Source organism: Rhinatrema bivittatum, chromosome 1, assembly GCF_901001135.1.
Source record: "Rhinatrema bivittatum chromosome 1, aRhiBiv1.1, whole genome shotgun sequence".
In the NCBI taxonomy this organism is placed as follows: Eukaryota; Metazoa; Chordata; class Amphibia; order Gymnophiona; family Rhinatrematidae; genus Rhinatrema; species Rhinatrema bivittatum.
In genome coordinates, this window is record NC_042615.1 from 17,607,181 (window position 1) to 17,622,865 (window position 15,685).

A 15,685-nucleotide genomic window follows, 5' to 3' on the forward strand; every position below is an offset into this window, starting at 1 on the left:
TGGCTGAGGGGGCGGGTGGGTGGCGGGAGTACGATCGCGCATTGGGGAGCCCGGCAGGCAGGTTCCTCGGTGCCCCTGATGTGCGATTGTCTTCCGCTGCTGTTTGCCTGCCTCCCTTATTAGTTTCCCCGATATGGGGTTCGTTAGGGTAAAGCTCGCAGCGGGGGGGACTTGGTTGGGGGGCAGGTTGGCTCGGGTCCCTGGCAGCTCGGGACTGACAGCAGGGGAGAATACATTTTATATTTCTGTAACAAGTTTTGGTAAAAGTTGTGCGTTTTACGCTATTGTTTATTGTTATTCTGCTGGGCTGTTTGCCAGAGAAACGTTATACCGTTCACAAAATCTGCAGACAGTGAAAGAGAGAGGGTTCTGCGTTGTGAGGTGGGCTGGGTGGGGGGGGGGGGGGGGGGAGCTAATAGCGTTATACGTGGTCTCCATACTGGGGTTAGTTTGGAGTGGGCAGGGAGGAAAGGGATGTGGGCGACAGGGGGGGGTGAGAAGGGGGGGGGTGCTGGATGGGGGGGGGGGGGAGGGGAGGGGGGGATCCAGGGGTTTTGGGGATCAGACTGTATGTTAGGTGGGGGGGAGGTTCACATTAGTTTGCTTGTGATGACCTGTGCTGGTGACTCTTTAAAGTTCAGGGGAGGGTTTTTGCTGGGACAGCCCTCCCTTGTTTTCTGGTTGACAAAATTCTTTCCACTAACGCTCTTGCTCTCAGAGTATGGCTAAAATGGGATCTAGGCTTTTTTCCTGGAATGTTTGTGGCATACAGACACCTGTTAAGAGATATAAAATTCTTCAGGCCCTCAAACGGCAATCAGCGGATGTGGCCCTTTTACAAGAAACACACCTTATTGACGCTGAACATCCCAAACTGCGTCAAAATTGGGTGGGGACAGTCCACTTTGCCTCAGGTACTTCAAAGTCGGCAGGGGTAGCCATCTTAGTACGGAAAAATATCCCTTGGCAGGTTAAGAAGGAGATTAAAGACCCAAATGGCAGATACATCATTGTAGAGGCGGAACTTTTCCATACCCCCGTAGTGCTTTGTAATGTATATGCTCCCAACACGCAATCGGCGAGCTTCTACAGAGGCCTGCAGCGGGCACTTCTCCCATACCTGGGCATGCATCTGGTGGTAGGGGGGGATTTCAACGCCCTCAGGGACCCAGATTGGGATAGAATTGCGTCAGGTCCCTCAGCTGTGCAGCCTAGTAAGCAGTTGAAAGCCCTAGAAGACACCATGCACCTGGTGGATTCTTGGAGAACATTGCACCCGCTTGAAAGAGGTTTCACCCACATAGCCAGAGCACACGCGACCCAAACTCGTATTGATTACATCTATGTGAGCGCAAACTATTTTTCAAAAGTGACAAGGGCAGACATAGGTGACGTGCTAATCTCTGATCACGCGCCTATCTGGATTGAACTTGCAGTAAACGTAACCCACCGGAAAAGTTTTATCTGGAGGTATCCTTATTATTTAGCGCAGGACCCAGCTTTCCAGGCTTATGTCAGAGAGCGTTGGGAGGACTTTGCAACCCTTAATCAGGAGCACGTAGGGGACCCGATTTTGTTCTGGAACACTGCGAAGGCGGTTTTGCGTGGGGACCTCATTTCTTATGTAACACACTGGCGGAGGTCGTTAGACAAGCGGCTCTTTCGATTGCATACTCAGCTACAAAACGCCAGACGGGAGTGGCTAGCACATCCCTCTGTCCACGCGAGGGCCACTTATGTATCCTTGCAAACAGCTATCAATGCGGTACTACATCAGAGGGCGATGAAAAGTATTTTTTATTATAGGCACCAATTTTATCACTTTGGTAACAAATCCGGGAAATTGTTGGCCAATTTAGTTCGCTCGGCGCGGGGCTCCAGACATGTGCCAGCAATGCGCACAAAGGGTGGGAAGATAGTCAACACTACTACAGCAATTCTAGATACCTTCCAGGATTATTATGCCCAATTGTATCGTTCGGGTGGTTGGTCCTCGGACCAATGGGAAGCATTTTCTGATAAAATTAACATTCCCTCCATCACGATAGCTCAACAGAGATGGCTTAATGAACCTATTCAGGAAGCAGAGATCAGGAGGGTCATTCAGCGGGCTAAACCGTTCAAAACGCCGGGTCCGGATGGGTATAATTCAGAATTTTATCAATGTTTGGTGGAACCCCTGTCGGGTCTTCTTCCTTTAGTGTTTACGGCTTTAATACAACAGGGATCTTTTCCGCCATCGGGAAACATGGCACATGTGACTCTTATCCCAAAGCCCGGTAAGGACCTGATGGAACCGTCGGGTTACCGACCGATATCCCTGCTGAATGTTGACCAAAAATTTCTCGCAAAAATTCTAGCAGACCGCCTTGGTACCATAATACCCTCCTTGATTCAACCGGGCCAGGTAGGGTTCGTTAGGAGACGCTACGGGCTCACAAATATTAGGAAAGTAGCAGTGGCGATGGCTTTATGCAAACGCTCGAACTTCCCTTTTTTGGTGGTCAGCCTAGATGCCGAGAAGGCATTTGACAAAGTTGAATGGGGTTTCCTGTTCCAGCTGCTAGAAGAAATGGGCATTCAGGGTTTTTTCTTCCAAGCCATACAATTGTTATACGCAAATCCTCAAGCTCGCTTGTTGGTAAATGGGGAATTATCACCTCCAATATCAGTAGGACGGGGCACCCGACAGGGTTGTCCACTGTCTCCTTTGCTATTTTTACTTACGGTGGAGCCTCTGCTACTGGCGTTGCAGGCAGCTCCTAACATTAGGGGCCTGAAATTCTACTCCCATACGGATCGAGAAATTTTCAAGTACGCTGCGTTCGCAGACGATATTTTGATTTTTCTTACCTCACCAGGGTGCTCTCTTCCACCGCTCCTGACACTATTTCAGGAGTTTGGGGAGTTCTCGGGGCTTAGTATTAATTGGGATAAGTCGGAGGCATTGGGTTACCCGCCCACTTTGCGGGAGCAATGGACGGGGCGCTTCCCTCTTCGGTGGACGGAGACGGCTTTGAAATACTTGGGGATTTTCTTATCCACGGATCTGGCTTCCATATATTCCCTCAACATTCCTAGATTGCTCCAATTAACCCAGGATAGGTTAGAGAGATGGCGGGAACTGCCCCTGACCGTGGGAGGGCGTGTTAATCTATTTAAACTCATCATATTGCCCAAATGGTTATATGTCTTGCAGAATTTTCCCTTCCATATCACAAGGAAGGACCAGGAGAAATTGGATAAATTGGTGCGCACATTTTTGTGGCATGGCAAAAAGGCCCGCATACCGCTACGTTGGTTACAACTAAAGTGGGGCAAGGGGGGTATGGGGGTGCCTGATTTGCAACGATATGCGGTTGCGGCCAATCTCAGGGTGGTCAGGGACTGGATTTCAGATGGCTCCGATTATGTTGGGATCTTAGCGGAACACACGCTGTTGGCACCCCTGGACTTAACCTTTGCTCTAATGTGTCCTGCCACGGATTTAGCAGAGTCCGTCCGTAGAGACCCACTCATCGCACCTCTCCGATACGCTTGGCGGTACTTAACTCAGAAGTTGGGTCTATCGGCCTATAGTGCTTTTTTATTACCCATTAGGGGGAATCCCCATTTCACCCCAGGCTCGCAGTCTCGGGTTTTTCGGGATTGGCAGAAGACTGGTATTACCAGGTTGGGTCATTTGATTCACCACTCGGGGACCCTCTTTTCTTTCGCCGAAATTCAGGCGGAACATGGCTTGCCAGACACTCACATATTTGGTTACCTGCAGTTCCGACACTACTTCAATGCAATACCGGCCATTCATAAGGATCTAGCCCACTTGCATGTGTTGGAACGGTTTTTTCTTTTGGGCAAGGATAGAGGACCTTCCTTGTCAGTTTACTATCATTCGCTCAATCCCACAACCTCGGTTGAGATGTTTCGCAAAGTATCGGAGAGGTGGTGTAGAGATGGTGGGTTTCAAGTTCCCGTTGGGGTACTTCAGGCCAGTATGAGACGGTTAATGGAGACTACCCCTAACATGTATTATCGAGAAATGCAATTGAAATTGATATATCGGGCGTATGTGACCCCGCAAATCGCATATTATGCGAAATTGACGCAATCAGCGTCCTGTCCTCGTTGTTCATGCTCTCGAGGCTCTCTGCTTCATGTATTCTGGGAGTGCCCAGAAATTCAACTTTATTGGGGGAAACTTGTGCGTTATTTGAATGGACTGTTAGCAGTGAACCTTTCTCTTTCACCGTACATGATTATATTTGACTGTATTCCCAATATGGTTATTCGGAACCCGGGACTCCGCAAGTTTGTCCGGAAAGCCTTTGCAGTGGGGAAAAAGGTCATATTGATAAATTGGAAGGAGACAACCGGTCCCTCATACTGGACATGGAGAAACCATCTACATCGAATGATGCAACTGGATAATATGACCTCCCAATCCAGTCCCCAACAACGACGATGCTTTCTTCAGGTCTGGTCGGTATACATCCAGGCGCTGCCTCATCGGGCCCGGAGTCTCATTCTGAACTGCTGATGGCTCTGATTGTTGTTGCTGATTAGGAGAATTTCACCAGTACGGAACTCACTGTAATTAGCTGTACTAATTAGTAGGGTGGGTGGGTTAGGGAGGGGGGTGGGGTTTAGGTGGGAGATTGAGATGTTACTAGAAGGGGCATTCTCATTGGGACAACTTGACAGGTGAAGTTGCTGTTCTTGCTGTTATGTTTGTCTATGCTCTCAATGATAATAATAAAAATTGTTTAACACAAAGCCTTATTGAGAGTTCCGGCTAATGGGGTGTATCATTTACAGAGAACCAGGAATGTTCTTGTATGTTGCAGTGGTTATGTGGAACTCTTTTTCTGGTCAGTCTGATGTAAAAGAATTCAGAAAGCAGTTAAAAGCAATATTGTTCAGGGAAGCTTTTAATAATAAATTGTTTAATTGTGTGTAATTGCAAGTGAAAATCTGATTGATGTTTTTTTGATTGTTGTAATCCTCACCGAACAGTCTGTTGACTAGAGGGAGCAGACTATAAACTCTCGAATAAGTAAATACATTTGTTACATTTCCTAGTTAATTTTGTATTTGCAACCTACCAGACAGACCTAGCTGCTAGTTTGGTTCCGTCATCACAGCCTTATCTACATGTAGCTGCCATTACTGTTGAACCTACTAAATCCCCTGTGTTGCTTGCCAAACAAACTCAGTTATGTGAGTGCCTGCGTTTCCACTAGGATTTTAGTTATTACAGTACTTGCCGCTTGCCAGACAGTCACAGTTGCAAAAAGTTGATATTGCCATCACATCTGCTGGGCAGACTTAGCCACATGGTTACCTATGTTTCCACTGGGTCTTCAAACATTTCAGGGTTGATGTAATAAGACCTGCGGCAAAACAGGCACTAGTTATGAGCATGGGTTTTGATCACCGCACACGGCTAAAGCTGGCGCCTCTGCGGGATGTAAAAAAAAAAAAAAAAGCAAATTTGCGTGCAGAAATCCATGCACACATGAAGAAACGTGCGTACCTAAGCACGGTAATGCCCTATGTAATAAGCAGTCGTATATGCGCAGAAAAGCCGTGTTAATAAAACATGTATAAAAGTGAGCAAGCAAATGGGTCTCCCTATTCAATGAAAATATGATCCTGGAATGTATTTTTAATAACTGTGTGCTGCAGAAAACATGACAAATATTTTCATGGGTGCTTGGTCACAGAGATTGGCGCTCAGCTGGTTGCAAATCAGAATGCTTGGGTGCCCAGGAAGTTGCCTAGCTAATCACGAATCTGGCTGCTCGGACACCAAGATAGGCACTCAACTGGCGCAAATCTGGCTGCTCAGTTGCCAAGATAGATGCTCAGCTGGGCAAGAATCTGGATGTTTGGGCACCCAGAAAGGTGCCTAGCTAATCTCGAATCTGGCTGCTCAGACACCAAGATAGTGTTAAGCACCAAACTATGCTTTATGACACTTTCCCAGGAATACAAGAACACTTAGATTTTGTAGAAAGTATAATTTTTTATTGAGCAACATAAGTATTCTTGGAAGATGCTGGATGCCATTTCTCTGACAAACTGACCACCAGCATCTCGTTGTAAACATGAACTGATCCTTCTTTTATAGGTAAAATACAATACAGTACTAGGTCAGAAATTCTAAAAGTGCATGACCACCTAGAGAATCATTTACATAGGTTGTCATGTCAACAGCATGATAGATTATCCCTAAACTACCCTGACCATTTCTCCAAGGTGGGGCCCATTTATCATCACTCTTTAGATAATCCTTTGTTCTGTTAAAATCTTGCTGTTCAGGGCAATCATTACATCTTAGGCTATGTTTACAGATGTCCCTGTTAATGTCCCTGTAATGACATTCTAGGCTGAGGTTCCAACCGTTGCCTTCTGCTCTTGTGACTCAATAATTAGGCATCACAAATTGTCGCCAGCTTCAACTGCTGTCCGGATGTCCTTGGAATTCCTGCAGGTCAGGCTCAGTAGGGCATTTAAAGTTTACATAGCCAGAAAGGCTAAGATAGCAGAGGTTTCTGGGTCAGTTGCTGTCTCCATGTTGGTCTCGAGCTCAGCTGGCACAAATCTGGCTGCTCGGTTGCCAAGATAGGTGCTCAGCTGGGCAAGAATCTGGATGCTTGGGCATCCAGAAAGGCGCCTAGCTAATCATGAATCTAGCTGCTTGGACACCAAGATAGGGGCTCAACTGGCGCAAATCTGGCTGCTTGGTCGCCAAGATAGGTGCTCAGCTGGGCATGAATCTTGATGCTTAGGTGCCCAAAAAGGCGCCAGCTAATCACGAATCTGGCTGCTGGGCACCGAGATAGGTGGCCAGCTGGGTGCGAATCTGTATGCTTAGGCGCCTAGCTAAGCATGAATCTAGCCAGAACAGCCTGCTCCTCATGATCCCTCCTCTCCGCCTACTCTCTCCGGATCCTCTTTCTCCTGCCATGTCCTCTGTCACCTGCCAGACCTTCTGCTGCTGTCACCCTTGGCGAAGCCGCAGGATATACCACAGCATCGGGAATAGCTGGACACAATTAGAAATCTCCATTATCGAAATCGCACCAGAGCTGCACGGACACACAACTACGCCACATGAGTGCAAGCAATGGCATAAAATAGTCCCCGAGACGGTGCTGTCATGTAACTCATGCCCTGACTGTGGCAGTAAAAAACCCACACTAGCATTAGCGTGGCTCCCTGCATTGCCCATGATTAGATAATCATCTCCTTTGCATGCCATCAGCATGCACTCGCACAGAAAAAATAGTGGCTCGGTAAGCGTGTTCGTACGGGCTTTTTTCATGCGCACAAAACCCTTGTTACAACCCTGTATAGGGCTTTACGTGGGAAACCCGTGGCAGCTTCAGCGCACCTTATTACCTCGGCCCTTCATATTAACCAGTATGACATTTATTCTTGCAGCCTCAGTACTTCTTGTTGAGTCAGACGAGTATGGTGCTATAAACACTTGTGCACTAGGACATGGTTTCTTCTGTCTTCACCTTTGGCAGCTCAGGATCCTCTGTGTTTCTCCCGTGCCCTCTTAAACTCTTCTGCTCTTTCAGTCTCCACCACTTACCCCAGAAGGGCGTTCCATGCGTCCTCTATCCTTTCTGTGAAAAAATATTTTCTTTGTTGCTCTTCAGTCTACTGCCCTCAGATTTGCATATTATGTCCCCTTGTTTTGGGGCTTCCTTTGAAAAATGCTTGCCTGCTTGTGGATTATAAATACTTTTCATGTTTCCTAACTCCCCTGTGTTACCTCTAATCTAGGGGTTTACAGGCTTAGATTGAAAGCCTGCTGAAGTAAACTGAAGAAGTGATTTTGTGAAGGTGACAGAGAGCCCTTGGCAGACTGGATTTGATAATTTCCTTAGGATGTCTCCTGAACCATAGTTTAGTGTTCTAATCACTACGCTACACCTTCTATACTTACGATGTAGTCCTACTATTCCATTTAATATCATGTTACTAAGGAAACAGCTATGTAACAGCAAGGCCACTGAGCCTTCTCCCATTTATAGTCTGTTATGTCTAACATTTGTAGGGTTTGCTAGACACATGTCTGGTGGAGGGGCCAAGGGGGAGCAATATGTTTTGTATAGATTTCCCTCCGTGAATTTTTATATCAGGTAATTTTACAGTAATTGTATACAAATATTACAGTACTTTTCACATTGTTTTTTCCCCCTTGTCTATTTTGCTGTTGGTATACATAATTCATTTTTCATGTACGGTACAATGAAATGTCTGTTGTCTTTCTAGAAACACTTTATGCTGCCTGTGTTGCTGGAGGCGGGAGGATGCACTTCTAAAGCCATTGGAAATCCAGGGCCAGACTGTATATATGTGGATCAAGTCAAAGCAACCCTACTGCAACTGGAAGGGCTAGATGTGGCTATAGAGGAGAGATTTGCAGCTCCCCCCAGTCCATGTTTGTCTTGTGCAGACTGGTTCTTGCCTTCATCACGTGACAAATTGGAGAGCTTTACAAATGCGCCTCTTGTCAATAAACTGCAGACTGCTGCCAAAACTGCAACTTTCCCCTCCAGTAAAAGGACCTTGTTTGCTGATTCCAGCTCCTACTCAAGGACACACAGTGGTGCATCTGATAATGGGAGCGAGTGTCCCGGAGAAGGAGTAGGCATGAGCCCACACTCACCTGACTTGGGCCGGAAATATGGACGAAGAGAATCCCAAGGCTCAGGGGGTTCGGAAGGAAGTGGAGGAAGTGGAAGCTTGTTTAAGGTACTTTATTAATCAAGCATTTTAAGAAAACAAACTAGACTTATACCTTATACCTGGTTCTTATAGGGACATCACCACTTTATTGCAGGAGAAAAATAGAGTTCTTGAGTAATGAAAAGATGTGTAGCAAGAAAACTTTCCCTGAACCTTGAATCCTGTTGTGGCATCTGGGTTTTTCAGGGTTCAGGTGATTTAGTCAGCATGAGTTCACAGACAAAAAATGTTTAATAGACATCGCTGATATTTGGCTAATGACACATTCTTGAGGTTAGCGTTTGTTTAGCCTGTAGCCTCAGCCGTAGGCACCATCTACTAGGGGGTGAGACCGCTTTTAAACAATGCAGCTGAAGAGCTGTCTTCTCATCTGTTATTTATTATTTATTTATTTGTAGATTCTTTTATACCGTGGTACGTATAGTTATACATCACCTCGGTTTACAGTTAAACAATAATTTAGCAACAGGCTTTACATATAACAGTTTAAACAGTAAAACATTTAACAGCAACAGGCTTTACAGAAACATTGGATTTCAAGGGTAATATGCTAACATCATTAACTATAATAACCATAATATATTATGGTTATTATATAACTATAATATATAACTATAATAACCATAATATATATTAAAAATATATATGTTACCCATAAAAGCTCTGCCAGAGGTGAGGAGAAGCAGAGTGCCTGTTCCTGTTGTTCCTCCTTCCCTCAGGGGGACAAAACATATCAGGACCAACACTGCAGCCTAGCTCAGAAAAGGCATGAGCAGTCCCAACCCCAGGAGCAGTGAGACCAGAAGAGGCAGCATCTGCAGTGAGGAGCAGTGCAGTTGTGGGGCTGCCAGAAGCAATGGTCTCCTCCCACCTCCCCTCCAGCAGTGAGGAGCAGCATGTCTGAGAGATGGCCAGATACATTGGCTTCCTCCCACCAAGTAGGAGCAGTATGGCTGCAGGGCCGCTAGAGGCATCGGCCTTCTCTTCCAACCACCCTCCCACTCAAGGCAGTCAGGAGCAAGGAAGCTATGGGCTACAAGAATCATTGGCCTTCTCCCCTCTCCCCCAGCAGTGAGGTGGAGTGTGGTGCAGACCATAAGTAGACGAATGGACCTCCCCCTCTCCCTACAGTCAGGAGCAGGAGTAGCATTGTCTAGAGGCTAGATAAATCTGGTAGGCCATGAGAGCTAAAGGAGGAGACTACTGCTGCCATTGCTGCTGTCGTTTGTGCTTCCTGAGGGAGAAACAAATGAAAAGCATTTATGTGCATATGACTGAGCATGTGTGATAGACAATGAACTGTTATAGTTAGTAGGGTTTGGGTGGACCCTTGGACACTATGGCAGCTGACCACGCACACAGGGGGAAGTCCTGTGAGGCTCCATAGGTCAGGCTCAGCGCTGGACACACAAACACATTTCTTTATTAGGCAGTTTGAGAAGCCACCAGAGGTGGCAGTAGTGATTAGAAGATGTAGCCCGGCTGGGCTAGTATTCCCCAGGACGCTGGAACAGCGGATCCTCCGGTAGCAGTGCTGTAGTGGAGAGAACTGAGAAAGTGAGTACAATAGAACATTCACAGAGTCCTAAATATGGAGAAACCCCGAGATAGGGAGAGCTGGCCCTCGAGGAGCGAGTACCAGATCCCTGGAGGTAGAGAGACTTGTTGGAAAAGTACTCACACAGTGGTTCCACATAGGAAATGGCACTGGCGCTGGAACGAGGGCAGGCCCTCGAGGAGCGAGTACCTGGTTCCAGGGAGACAGCTTTGAGGAGTGGATGTAGTAATACTCACTGATGGTGTCTGTAGGGAATTCTTCCAAATAGAAGAGGAGATAGATGCAGGCAGCGGGTCAGGGAACATGGGCCCTCGAGGAGCGAGTTCCGGTTACCTGATAGTGACCTGAAAGAAGCAAAGAGGCCTTCGAGGAGCGGGTACCCCATTAGCAGAAAGAGTCCAATGGAAGTTGGAAGGCAGAGTAGCTGGGTACGGAGAGCGAATCCCATCCGTAAGAACACCCCTTGCTAACTCAACGGCTAGCAATAAACTATAGGCTTAAATATCCGGGCAGTGTGATGTCATCACAGGGGGACGCCCCCAAGGAACGCGCCAATGAGGAAATAAGAATGAGGGCCGCGCGGCGCACGCACCCTAAGGTACCTGAAGAGCATGGCAGGAGGCAGCGCCCAAGCCGGTCCGGGGACGCCGGAGAGAACGGCAGGCGGACACCGCGGCAGCCAGGCATCCATGAAGAGCAGGAGTCATCGCAAAAAAGGAAAGGTAGGCAGACTGAAGCCATCGGGAAGTGACGGTCGCAACATGAACAAGTGTGTGTATATGATTGAGAGAGAGAGAGCAAATGAGCATGCGTATGAGTAAATGATTGAGAGTGTAAATGAGCTGAGTGTGTATGACTGGAAGAGAGAGGGAACGAGTATGTGTGAATGGTTAAGCAAGAAAAAGCAAACGAGCGCGTGTGTGTGTATATGACTGAGCAAGAGAGAGCAAATGAGCATATATGTGTATGTATAACTGAGAGCAAACAAGCGGGTCTGTGTGTAAGACTGAGTGAGAAAACGAGCATGTGTGTGTGTGTACACTTGAGCAAGAGGAGAGACTGTGTGTGTATGTGCATATGATTGAGGGTATGAACAAGACAGAGTTGAAAGTTTGTGCACAACAATCCCTTCCCCTCTTTCTGCTAATCTATGACAATCTCAAGGCATTTGGAAATCAGATGTTCCCAGGTATGGAAAGCAGGGGAGGTTTCTTTTATCCTTATTAGTTTTAATTATTGAGTGGTGTTTACATCTGCTGATTTGAAATATTTTATTTGCATTTGGAAACGTTTTTGATATGAGTTTTTAATTATTGGCTATTTGTTAGCTGTTTTGAAATATTTATTCTTTTTATTGATGTTTTATGTGGAAGGTTGATGCTTCTGTTTTTCCATTGTTGCACTGCAGAGTCTGGTTTCTGGTGGTTTCCAGTTCAGCTTTTGTCTGCATGTTTCTGTTTGTACTTTATGGCCCCTTTATTCCGTATTTAGTGAGGATCTATCTGTGTTCTGCATGTGTGAGAGATGTAGTTTCTGTGTTGGGATGTATAGCAGCCTGACTTGTCTTGTTTTCCTAATAGGAGGTCTATTGGTGTTTGAGTGTAAAATTTGCAGTGTTTCTTTTTCATAGGTAAGGTTGTTACTGTTTGAGTGGAAGCAGTTAGTGTTGTTTTGGTATAGGAGTTTTGCTATATTGCAATTCAGTTTACTCATGGCTTTCTGAGGGTCAAGCCCATCCCCAATATGCATTACCAGTTTTCAGTTTTTATTTTATTTTTCCTAGGAATTTATCAGTGCTTATAACAAAAACAAAAATATTTACCCAGTAAAATGATGAGGCACTTTTGTACACTGATATCCCCATTTTTGTTCTTTAGGTAATAAATACTGATTAATTCCTGTGAAAAATAAAAACTGAAAGTGAAGGTCCCTACATAGGCCTAATGCCATATGGTTTCCATGTGTTTTGTTTTGTTTGTTTTTTCACTTTATTTGCAGAGTTTTCTGGTTGGCACCACAGCAGTGCATATAAATATAGAATATACGTGATTTTTTACCTCAGAATGTCTTTTTTTCATGTAAAAACTGTTGTTATAAATGCATAATTTTGAGTCGTGTGTGATTGGGAGAGGGGCGTGCAAGGCTATAGAGAGCCTAATACCCTTGCACCAGCTCTGTGGATAGTCCAAGGTGTGATGGGTTGGAAGATGACCATGGAAAATGAGAGAGGGGGAAGGGGAGGAAGAGGATTTGCAGGTGAGGATGGTTCAAGAAAACAAAAAAGGAATGGCCTATTGAGAGAAAGGACAAGAGGGCAAGATAGCTTGAGATAGTAAAGGAACAACTCAATGAGGGGGAAAATGTGATGAATTGGGAAGGTGTAGGATTGACACAGAACTGGAGGGGAGAGAAGGGGGATGAAATCTAGGTGAGGGGATAGAGAGGCAGAGATAAAAGAGAAATGGAGAGAAAGGAGAAAGATAAGATCGATATTAGACAGAAATGTAGGGGAGGAACTGAAGAAGACGGGAGGAGAGAGGTGAAACAAAAGAAATGAACAGCACACCTTGTAAAGGGGTTAGGAGACCAACAAGTGGAAAGTAGGAAAGAAAGATGAGGATCAAAGTGATTAGAAAAATAAAATATAGAAAAAAGCATTTTATTTTCAGTTTAATGAATAGAATATGTCCACTTTGGAAATGTGCGGCTCATGATATCTCTATTTTGCATTATATAGGAGGAAATGTGTTTCTGTTTCACTGGTGTTGGTTGCATGGGATGCAGAGTCTGGCTTTTTGGAGTTTCCAGTTCAATTTTTGTCAACATGTTTCTAATTTTAGAGGATAACTTTTAAAACTGTTCACTTGTGCCCATATATGTGTATATGGGCGTACATGAAGTTACTACTGTACTTTATAACCTGCGCGCAAATGATGGGGTGGATACCCTGAAAACCCGCTCCTGCACGCGCCAAGCCTATTTTGCATAGGCCTGGCGACGCACGCAAGCCCCGGGATGCGTGTAAGTCCCGGGGCTTGAAAAAATGGGTGGGGATTGGGCGGGGAATGGGCGTGGCCAGAGGCCTCTCCACTGCTGCTGGGCCTGGGGATTGTGCGCCGGCACAATTATAACAAGTGAATAAATGTTAAAACGCTTTTCAGCGTAAATGTGCACTTGCTCACATATGAGGGTTTAACATGTTGATTAATTAAAGTACTTTATATATGTGATTCTTTCACATTTTTCATACAGTTTTTATCACATATTGTACCAGTTTTGTATTTTTGAGTTTTTTGAATAATTGTTTAATGACATTGAGGTACATGGCTGTGATTTTAAATGTTTTTTCCAATGTGTCTGTGACTAGGATGATGATCTAAATGTCGTCGGCATATATATAGTAAATTAAACCTAGTCCAGAAAGAAGGTGACAAAGAGGGATCATATTAAAGAGTGTTGCGGCTAAGGCAGAACTTTGTGGAACTCCGGTTTCAAGCCTAATAGTATCAGATGATGAATTGTTGATGTTAGCTTGATAGGATCTATTATTCAAAAAGGAAATGAACTATTGTAAAGTCTTACTGCATAAACCAATTTCTACAAGCCTCCGAATGAGACTTTTATGATTAACTGTATCGAAGGCTGTTGAGAGGTCCAAAAGGACCAGAAGGTATTTTTGACCATTACGGTATCAAATCCTTTCATTACAGGGTCATGTAATGAGTAATAACGTTTCTGTACTGAAATATCTTCTGAAACCAAACTGCGTAGGATGTAGTATATCATTTTGTTCGAACTGCTCAGTGAGTTGTTTTAGAACAACTTTTTCGATTAATTTTGCAATGAGTGGTAATTTAGAGATCAGACGGTAGTTGCTCAGTAATGTAGTGTCCAAATCCTTTTTTTTTTTGCTATAGGTTTGATTATAGCTTGTTTTAGTGAGTCGGTCAAAATGCCTTCACATAATGACTTGTTAATGATAGTAGTAATTGTCAGTGCGATTACCTGTGTAATTTGTTTTAATCAAACAGAAGATCTTTATCCTCACAAACAATTAAAGGGACAAACAAAGGGACAAGCTCTTTATCCTCACAAACAATTAAAGGGGCAGTGTTGAATTAAAAATCTACAGTGGGGCTAAGTGTAATAAATCTTAGGATTTAATGGTACAATAAAAACTAGAGCAATATTGACAGGGACAGGTTTGAAATTAAAGTAAAACCTATGGTGATAGTGGTATTAAAATACAAATTTGTAAATCTTAGGATTTAGTAAATATATTTTTGGGGGTAAAAATAATAATATAATGGTTTTAAATTAATTGAATAAAATATTTTGAGTAGACACGGAACTACACCAAATGATTATACACCTGGTGCTTGACTAATTGCTGAAATTGCCTGCGGCCCATTGCGTGGCAAGAGGCGATGGATTAAATCATATTTGCACTAATACTGATGGTGTTGTTCCTAATAATTTGTCATTGAAATAGAGATATAAAATGAATTTATTAATTCTATATATCTTCTCTATTAATTTAATTTGTTTTAATGTCAGGAATGGGCGGGATTTAGGTTTTGAATTAGACCAAACACTTCAGTATCGGAAGTGTCTTCAAAACTTGACCAAGTTTGGCCTTCTTTTATATTCGTTGAGATTTCTTGTACAGGAGTCCTATCAAGATTTGCTGTTAGCGTATCAATTTTATTTTTAAAATACAATGCTAATTCTTGACTTAGATTATTATTTATTTCTGTATTTATCATGGTAGGCTCTGAAGTCAATTTGTTTACTATATCGAAAAGTGTTTTCGGATTTTGGGAAAATTTTTGAATCTTGTTACTATAAAAATCTTTTTTGGTTTTATTTATAAGATTTTTGTAAAAAAACAAGGTGAGTGCGATAAGTAGTTAGAGTTTGAGTACATTTGATTTTTTCTCTATGCTTTTTCTTTTTTCCTTAAACTTTGTTTTGCTTCTTTAATATGAGAATTATACCAGGGATTTGATTTCTTGGTTCTATTAATACATTTCATTTTTACTGGATTGATGTCATTTGCTGTTTCAGATGTGATTGTAAACCAAGATTGAGTAGCATTTGTGCTATTGGAAAGATCAACATTGGGGAGTTGGGTTTCTAGTTTTGATTGAAGTTCGTCTATTTTAAAGGGGGGACAGAATTCAAATGTGATTGGCTCTAAGCATTTTTTTAACTTTCTTTGATCTAAATGTAATGTTAGCATCTATTAGAAAGTGATCTGACCATGGGACTGGGGTATACTTAATACTAGAATCCATTAATATTTCAGAATTAACAAATATTAAATCTAACGAATGACCAGCTTTGTGTGTTGCCTTTGTA

The 15,685-nt window shown here is 43.9% G+C and overlaps 1 protein-coding gene across 4 annotated transcripts in view; it reads left to right on the top strand.

The window, feature by feature from the left end:
- The window catches only part of INTU (inturned planar cell polarity protein), a 257,263-nt gene that overhangs the window by 193,835 nt on the left and 47,743 nt on the right, over positions 1 to 15,685 (top strand). For all 4 annotated transcript variants that reach the window (XM_029589506.1, XM_029589682.1, XM_029589593.1 and 1 more), the window contains exon 12: positions 8,290 to 8,772. In XM_029589506.1, the coding sequence (XP_029445366.1) occupies positions 8,290 to 8,772 (483 nt within the window). The remainder of the gene's footprint in view (positions 1 to 8,289; positions 8,773 to 15,685) is intronic.